Below are 8,890 nucleotides of genomic sequence, written 5' to 3'. Positions count from 1 at the left end.
GAGAAAAATTAGAACTGATATGGATGGGAAGGGGTGAGAAGCTGGGAAATTTTAGGACAGACGACCACAGGAAAACATTGTAATCCTATAGATTTTTAAGAATATAAGGGCTGAGATTATGTTGTTGGGGTTTGGAAATAACCCCTGGTGTCAGTCAGGTCCTTAGTAAACCCCAGTTCTGACTGAGTACTTAAGTCTCTAAAGTGTTGATACAAAATGTATGTGTGGGTTGGGGAGAACATAAAACAGTCTCTACCTTCCTATGATTTGAGTATAGGGAACTGAGAAAATGATCATTTGAAATGGGATGGGATGGGACTACTGAGAGCCTAGTAACAGTGGATACATCTGGCTAAGGGAGGGAAAGGCAACTAGAAGTCCACGGGCTATTGTGAACCTAAAGCCTGGCATTAAAGTCTTGCCTTCATTTAAATTTCATATACAAGGAGAGATGAGGCATTTATTTTTCTTACAATCTGGTCTCACTCTCTATAAAATAAATTGTACCAAACAGGAAAATAGGCACCCTTAAGAGAGGTTTTGGCTTATATCTTCCCCCCAAAAGTAAATTAATTAAATGTAACTTAAATGTATTCACTCAACAAATATTCATTGAATACTTGCTCAATGCACGCCTCAGTCGTGTCCAACTCTTTGTGACCCTATGGTCAGGGTCAGGTTCCTCTCTGTGGCCAGGTTCCTCTCTCCATGGAACTTTCCAGGCAGGAATACTCTGGAGTGTAGCCATTCCCTTCTCCAGGGGATCCTCCTCCTGACCCAGGGGTTGAACCCAGGTCTCCCACGTTGCAGGAAGAATCTTGTGTCTGAGCCACCAGGAAAGTCCCTAACACTTAAATGCATTCACTCAACAAACATTCACTGAACACTTGCTCAATAAATGCCTAGTTACACTGTACAGGAGCCAACCAAAAAGATGCTTCTTCATAATACACAATATAGAGATGTAAAGATGCTATATTCAATACACAGAGAGTAATAATGAGTTTTTTTTAAGTTTTTTTTTAAAGGTTTTTAAGGGGAGTACGCATTTAATATGGCCATTTATGGAGTTTTAAAAAAAAGTTAAAATGACAAAATGGACACTCACAGAACACCAGACATTCATTTCACTAACCGTGGGGAGAAGTGTAAAGGAGCATTGCTAATACTTGTCTAAAGATTACTCATATATGTATACATACAGTGGGGCTGGTTTTTATTTCAGTCAGAACATTAGTGTGTAGGAAGGCCAGCAACATGCCAGAAGAAACAGAGAAACTTCTGTCGGGTAAAAAAGCAGTAAGATGAGTGTCCAGAGAAATAAGAAGGTGGCTGGATTCCCCGGACCCCTGATCTTTTGCTTACAGACAGAGTTGAAATAACAATGTGAGGCTACAGAGCCATACATCTGTTTCTGATTTACTGTCTTAGTCTTGTCCTAGTTGGAGTCATTTCTAGATCTTATGCTAGTCTTCAGAGAAGTTACAGAAGGAATTTATGCTAAGGGTGAATACATAATTAAGTACATATATAAAAAACACACCATGAATAGAACATAGATAAGAAACGTGTGCAAAAGTTCTGATCAGGAAGAACTGTCAGATGGCTCTTTCACTTTCAGATGTGTGCCACTCACCCCCGCAGCTGACAGCGTTACTGTTCTGATTTCAGGATGTCAGAAGCCCATCCCTTGATTCATCTTCTTGGTTCCTGCTAGAGAGTGACTTTGGCCTTCTCTAAATCGAGTACTAGAGATGATTCTAGAAGCTATTTTATTTTTGATATCCCTTCATAAGATAGGATTTACTTTTCCAGTGCTAAATCCTTACCTTCCTCAAAGAATTGCTTCAGTAGGGTCCAAGATGGAATCTGCCTAAGGGATAGGACAGCATCATATGCGTTCAATTTAAAAGAGCATTTTGCCCATGGTGCATTGGGATCCTAAGCCATTCACATTTTGGGTATCCCCTGGAGGTCCAGTGGCTAGGACTCGGCACTTTCATAGCTGGGAGGCCTGGTTTTGATCCTTGGTCGGGGAACTAAGATCCTGTAAGACCCGGCATGATGAAAAAAATTTTTTAAATAAATCATTTATGTCTATTTTGTAGTCATCTCTCTTGCCTTATGTTTTGTACATACTCTCCAAATAAATTTTTATGCTCATCCTTTTGAATTCTTTTACATACATTGATAATTTTTTAACATACTCAAAACAGAGATCTGGAAAATTCTATTCTTTTAGTTTATTTTCTTCTATTGAGAAAAAAAATGAGCAGGTCAGATTAAGCACAAACTATTTCACAGTCACTTTGTTCTGAACTTCACTTTTAAAATTTTCTCACCCAACTTGAAACTGCATTTCAAAGATCATGGCTTTTCACTTCAGATCTCTAAAATGTCATTATTTACTATACACTTGCCTTAGCACTGACCTTTGTGGTTACTTTGTTGAAACTCTTGCTGTAATTTGACACAGCATTAACTACTTCTGATTACTTATCTAGTACATGGGTGATAATACCCACCTTTCAAGAAAGGAAGACAGTTCAAACACACAATTTGACAAAATTAGGAAACGGCAACATCAGTTCTAAGAATATAGGAAAAAAATCTGAATAGAGAACTGACTTCTGCCTGGTGTTAGATAGTGTTCTTTAAAGACCACAGACAGCACGCACAGTTGTAGGCGGAAACAATCCATCTGCAGACACTGGCAGACAGCATTACCCGCCAAATTTGGCCACAGTTTCTTAAGATAAATAACTTTTCGGTGACGTGAAGGGCTGAAATTACATAAACAGCAGAAATTACTAAAACCTAAGCCTACGAGTTTTGTGGGTTTCAAGATTTCATGCAATCAATATTCTGACATCTGTAACACCATTTTGTTGCTAAAATGCTGATGCCAGAAACAGATTAATAACATCACTTGATGACTTTTGTTCTGATTTTGAAATAAACTAAGTTTAATTCTTTGGAATAACCATTCTTGAGCCACATTTTCATTTAGGTCATTAAGACAACCATAAGCATCTCCTTATAAGGAAAAGTTTCATTAAAAATGCTGGAGAGTTGCAGCCTGTTTCAAAAACCAATACTTGTAGCCTGTTACGTTAATAGTTCTAGATGACTATGGAATATTAGATGAAAATACCCATAACAGCTTTATCTCAAGAGTCTGAGCAATAAGAATTTTAAAAAGCTGACAATGAAAAATAGCTGAATATTCTGGGAACTTACAAAATAATAGGAAATGGCATTAACTAGTTATCTTCTCAATCTTTCCCTAGAAATGACTATTCTGTCTGATATCTTTTAGGGAGATATCTGAGATTATAAAATAGTCTTCAGAAGACTGAAAAACCTGAAGAATATGAGAAGCTCCTTGCTAATCTTTATCCACAAAACAGCCAAAATTGAGGCAACATTATCAGTTGGATTGAAATTCCCTGAGAACTAATTTGTAACACTGCATATCTTTCAGAAGACTAGCTCCCTTTTCCTTCCCTTGTATAACAACCAAATTCTATTCTTAAAGTCAAATGTTTCAACTTTTCTATTCAAAAGACATTAATGGAAAGTTGAAACAATAGCCCTGAATATTAAACTTCCTAGAGAATGTCTCCTTACTTGCATTTTTAGTAAATTTTTCTTCCTGTTAATTTTCTGAGAACATGTTGATTGTGAGCCACATTTCTATAAAAAATACATCTATCTTTCATAAATTATTTGAGTCAGGTCTACATTTGCTAATCTATTACCTATTATTTGTTTGAGAGAGAACTCATTAATGCCAGAAGGAAAATTCTGGTGGTCAATACTATTTAAAAAAAAAAAGCATTTTTCAAATGAGTAGTCTGACATTGACATAAAAAATACGAAGATGACTTTATTAAACATACAAATTCAAGAATATTGTTTTTTTTAAGAGAAAAAAACAATAGAAGACAGCAGATCAATGACATTGGTATACAAGTATAATACTTGCCAAATGGAATATGGATTATGGCAAACTAACTTCAATGCTCAAAACAACAAAATGAATGTTAAATCTCCCTAAGTTGTATTATACTGTGACTACCAAGTGGGAAACTTCTCGGCAGACCTACACCCCTAGACTCAATTCCCTTAGTAAATTTGACATGCTGTCATTGATTTATTTATATATATATATACACGTAATTTTGTATGTCGTAATACATAAACCTCTATCTTAGTTCCTTTTCTACTTTGCCTACTTCATTAGCACTCTTCCCAATGCACCCAAGACTCTAGGAAGCATCTTTCTCTGACTAGGACCGACTTACTTAAAATAGGATACAGAGATCTGAATGACTCTAGGCAGAGGAGGAATCCTCAGCAACATTGTCAATTCTGTGTTCACTCTCCTTTTAGCAGTTACCTAATTATATCTAAGACAGAATGTAAAAACCATATATATTCAGAGAAAAAGAAAAGCATTTTGAACTATCAGTCTTTACCGTGGTCCCACAGCTTCCCTTTATCAACACATTATTTTAACTTCCCAACTATGAACACAGGCGGTATTTAACAAAGTACCCAGAAGCCTTGGAAAGCACCATAAAATTCTCAAGAAGAATGTGTTTTAGATGTAGGTAGAGAAGGCAGAAAAATCAAGAGAGAAAACATTAAGAAAAACATGGCAATTCACACAAAAAAAGTATTAAAAAATGAATAAATAAAACTCAATTTTAAGTAATATCCCAATATTTTCTCATTGTTTTAGTGTTCATAAAAGGTATAATACATGCCTCTAAAAAATGAAATTATCTTCTCTACCTCCAGAATTATTAGAGGACCAGCATCGGGTTGAGTTTTCCAGAAACACATATAGCTCAAAAAAACCAGTAAATGTGAAGTTGTCTTTAATCCCTGTCACAACCCTCAATTTCAAGACTCATACCTTGAAGCCCTATGTACCAGGCTAAAACTGCTATTTCTGCAGATGGCAGTGACAAACAATTAGGTAAATGAAAGATCTGATTCTACTTGGGTAGATCTAAGTCAAAGATCATTTTGTCAGTCCAAGAACTATCCTAGGCAACTTAAGTAATCTTAATCCGTATTTTAGAATCTGCTAGGAGAGCAAATATTAAATATTCACCCTGACCTGGTCTCTAAGCAAGAATTTATGGCTATTACAAATAACTCTTTTTCACTTTACCTCATAATACACAATAATAAACATTAAAGAATAATCATAAACTCATATCTTTAAAAAATGGATGCCACAAAGCTTCCTCGGCTGTTATTCTTGAAGCTGGATTCAGATCTAGGAGTTTATCAAGTAGATCATAAGCTTCATCAGGCACTTCATTCCAGCCTTCTAGATTGGCAGTAGACTCCTCAAAATTGCCCCCACAGCCATTACTGTCACCTTTATATGATGAATTCCCTGAGGGTTGCGCTTGAGGTGTTTGTATGAAGTGAGCAATTTTATGGTTTTCTGTATTCTCTGAAAAAGCTGGGCCATGAGAACTACACTCCTGTATATCACCTGTTAATTTAGGAGTGCTAGAATTTATACCTCTGAGCTTCTCACAAAGTCTTCTCAAGTCTTGTGCTGGAACTTCTTTGCTACACAATATTGACTTGCCTAAAAGAGAAAAAATATACATATATTATTTGAATATATCAGAGGCCTCTCCCATGAGAAACATGCAAGTCCAACTGTTTGCTTTGGGCATATATTAAATCACTGAATGAGAGAGAGAGCACCATGGGGTATATTTTAGTTGTGTTTTACATCACGTAGTTGAAGGTCAAATCATAAAGTGGGAGATGGCAAGTAGAAAGCAGTGCCTTAATAAGTAAGGTAAAGGACTTTCTTGACTGCCAAAATCTTCAGCTTCATCATATTCTGGAATCTTTAATCAGCTGCAGTTCCCATTCCCTCGTCCCCTTCCAAGCTTCTACATGTTTCTGACCACGTTTCCCGTCTTTGATGAGGATGCCCTGCACCCCCTCTACCCCCATGCCCAGAATACTCCCACTTACATCACCACTCAGTTCAAGCATTATTACCGCTGTGAGGCCTGACACTCTCAGAGAGTTGATCATTCTAAGCCTCTGTTGTATCGTGTGACAACTTCTATTATTACTTTTGCAGTTCTGTATTGTAACCTGTATTGTAATATCTATCTGTCTCACCTACTAGACTATGAATTCTTTGAAGACAGAAGTTATATTTTCTCAACCAACCGAAAAACATACTCATGCAAGCACATAATTTCTGATGTAACAATTCTGCTTTCCTTTATGGTTCCATCTCCCAAGTACGTATGCTGTACTTCATCCTATTACCCTCAGATAAAATTTTCTTGTAACACTGGGTTTGTCGAAAGGTTCTTTTGGGTTTTGGGAAAAACTCCAAATGAACTTTTTGGCTAACCCAACAGTTTTCAATAAGGTACAAGGTTGTAGACTGACTCTGCTGCAGGACCACAACTGCCAGTGACTTTTCCTAGTAGATTAGACCATGGCCCTGGGATGGATAATCATTTTTGCAGTGGTTCTTACTCAGAAATAGCTCTTGGTCAAAATTACTTGTTTTTTCAAGCTAACAAACGTCAACCCTTTCTATGTATAACATTTTTCTGAATCATATTTTCCAGGAAAAGGTGGGATGAGACCAGTATATGTATTTCCTGAGGTTCCTCTGATAATTTTGATATGCAACTGTGATTAAGGCGCACTGATTCTGGGGCTGGGCAAAAGGCAGCCCAGTTACTTTTGAGGTGGGCTGACTGAAATTTTGTCCCAAAGGAGTGTCCCATAGTTTGTGGTTACTAACACCAGAGAACTTTACAAACACAGGACATGTTTATTTGTAAAGAGAATTTTGTAATAATTTATTAAGTGTTCTGCAGGAGATTAGCAAAGGTATGTGTTTCATTCCATAATGTAAAACTGCTTACCAAAAGTTTTAGCAGCTTGGATAGTTTCCCTGGATCCACGAATTGTCATAATTTGAGCCAAAGCAGTTAAATCATCACTTGCTTTATAAAATGGGTATCTTCCACTAAGCAAAGAAAGGAATATGACGCCTGCAGACCACATGTCAATTGCTGTAACAGAAAACACACTTTAAAAAAAAAATCCCCAATCTATGACACTTCTACATCAGTGGCTCTCAACCTTTCCTGTGCGTTCAAACCCTCTTAAGAACCTTAGAAGAATTCTGATGCCCTGTCCCCATCTCCTCAGAGGTTCTGATTTAATTGTGCTGGAGCAGGGCTTTAGGCATCAGTTTTTTAAGTTCCTCAGGTGCTTTTACATAATTTCAAGGTTGAGAATCCCTGGTCTAACATCCTTAATGCAAAATACAGTATTTCCTTTCTTGAGCAACGTGAAAGTTGGTTAATTTTAAAAGGACATTTCATCACTAAGTGAATGCACATTTTATAACATCAAAATACATCCAAAGTAGCTACACAGGAAAGAAAAATTGAATGCACCCTGTGAGTTACACAGCATAGTACTGAGAGTGTTTCACTTTAGTGAAAAGTATTAAACATTAGAAGCTCATTTTCAGCCAGATGCTAACCCTAACTTTTATTGTGGAAACTTTAATCTCGAGTTCTTGCAGTTATGACTAAGACCAGCTCAGCCTCACGTGAAGAAATTCATTAAAAAAATACATAGTTAGGGATCTCTTCTCTCCTAATGGTTCAACTCCCAGTATCACCAGCCCCTTGACCACTGCATCATCTGACTTTCTTGGTTTTCTCTGTACCCCTGCCTGCTCCTTCAATGTTTTCTCCAAGCCTTAAGGGTTGAGTTTCCCCAGAGTTCCAACTTCTGTCCTGTATACTGTCCCTGACTGGCCCTTCATCCACTTCACAGCTTCAACTATTAATAACTTTTACACAGGCCAGACCTCCCTGAACTTCAATTACTTTTCTTTCTGTTGGACATCTCTATGTGGATTTCTACAAACATCTCAAATCAATGATGACCCCAGTCATCTTTATCTTTCCCTGTACATGTTACTTCTTTATTCTTCCCTTGGTTACTGGTACCCATTTGAATCTCCCAAGCTAGAAATCTGATCTACATCCTGGATGCCTTTTCCTCACCAGCTCATACCCAAGTCCCACATCCAATTATCCATCAAGCTCGGCCACCTTTCCAATTCTTCACTTTCTGTTCATTCCTATTACTAACACCCTCATTCAGGTTTTCACCATCTCTCATCTGGACCTGCACACACCTTGTCTCTGCATACCTGCCAGAATGACTCATCTAGAATACAATTATTACTATCTTTTTCCCTAGAATAACTTTCTAAAACCTACAGTATATAGTCTAAACCACGTAACAACTGTGTTCCAAATGTGTCTACCTCTCTCCGGCTGCTTTCTCACCACTCCTTGACTTTCACCATACATTCTAGCAACACTAAACTTTTATTGATTCCTGTATGACCATGCTGCTTCTTGAGTTCCTCTGCCCATAAAATCCCCAATTCCAATTCATTCTCTTTTCAGATGTTCTCTCTTCCATGAATTTCCCTCCATAATCCCTTCAGATAAGAAGAGTTCAGTATCTCTAAAGTACTCTGTATAAAGTTTTATAACCATACTTAACAGTTACTTTATAATTATTTGCAAGTATGTCCTGACTAGAGTAGAAGCAGATAGTTTTATTCATTTTTTTAGGTCATTAGCAAGCACAGAATAAACCCACAATCAGTAAATACATTTCTGTAAAGTCCATAATATACGTGAATATAACAGGATTCATCTATTCAATAAGATGTTTTCTGGGTTCCTGCTCCAGAACAACTCTTTCAGGTTACAGACTTTTTTCTTTTTCAACATAGTTTTGGAGGTCCTAGCTATAGCAATCAGAAAAGAAAAAATAAAAG

At 37.1% G+C, this 8,890-nt stretch overlaps 1 protein-coding gene across 1 annotated transcript in view; it reads right to left on the bottom strand.

Annotated features, from left to right (window-relative positions):
• Positions 1-4,163: 4,163 nt before the first annotated feature.
• The window catches only part of CDC7 (cell division cycle 7), a 56,828-nt gene continuing 52,101 nt past the window's right edge, over positions 4,164-8,890 (bottom strand). The window contains exons 12-13 of the mRNA XM_055401418.2: positions 6,939-7,088; positions 4,164-5,617 (exon numbers count right to left, since the gene is read on the bottom strand). Of these exons, the coding sequence (XP_055257393.2) occupies positions 5,220-5,617; positions 6,939-7,088 (548 nt within the window). The 3' untranslated portion in view covers positions 4,164-5,219. The remainder of the gene's footprint in view (positions 5,618-6,938; positions 7,089-8,890) is intronic.

The sequence above is a fragment of the Moschus berezovskii genome, chromosome 4 (assembly GCF_049115385.1).
Source record: "Moschus berezovskii isolate FMDL1 chromosome 4, NW_MosBer_1.0, whole genome shotgun sequence".
Classification (NCBI taxonomy): Eukaryota; Metazoa; Chordata; class Mammalia; order Artiodactyla; family Moschidae; genus Moschus; species Moschus berezovskii.
The sequence above is the reverse complement of the archived record's forward strand: the minus strand, read 5'-3'. Positions and strand labels throughout refer to the sequence as shown.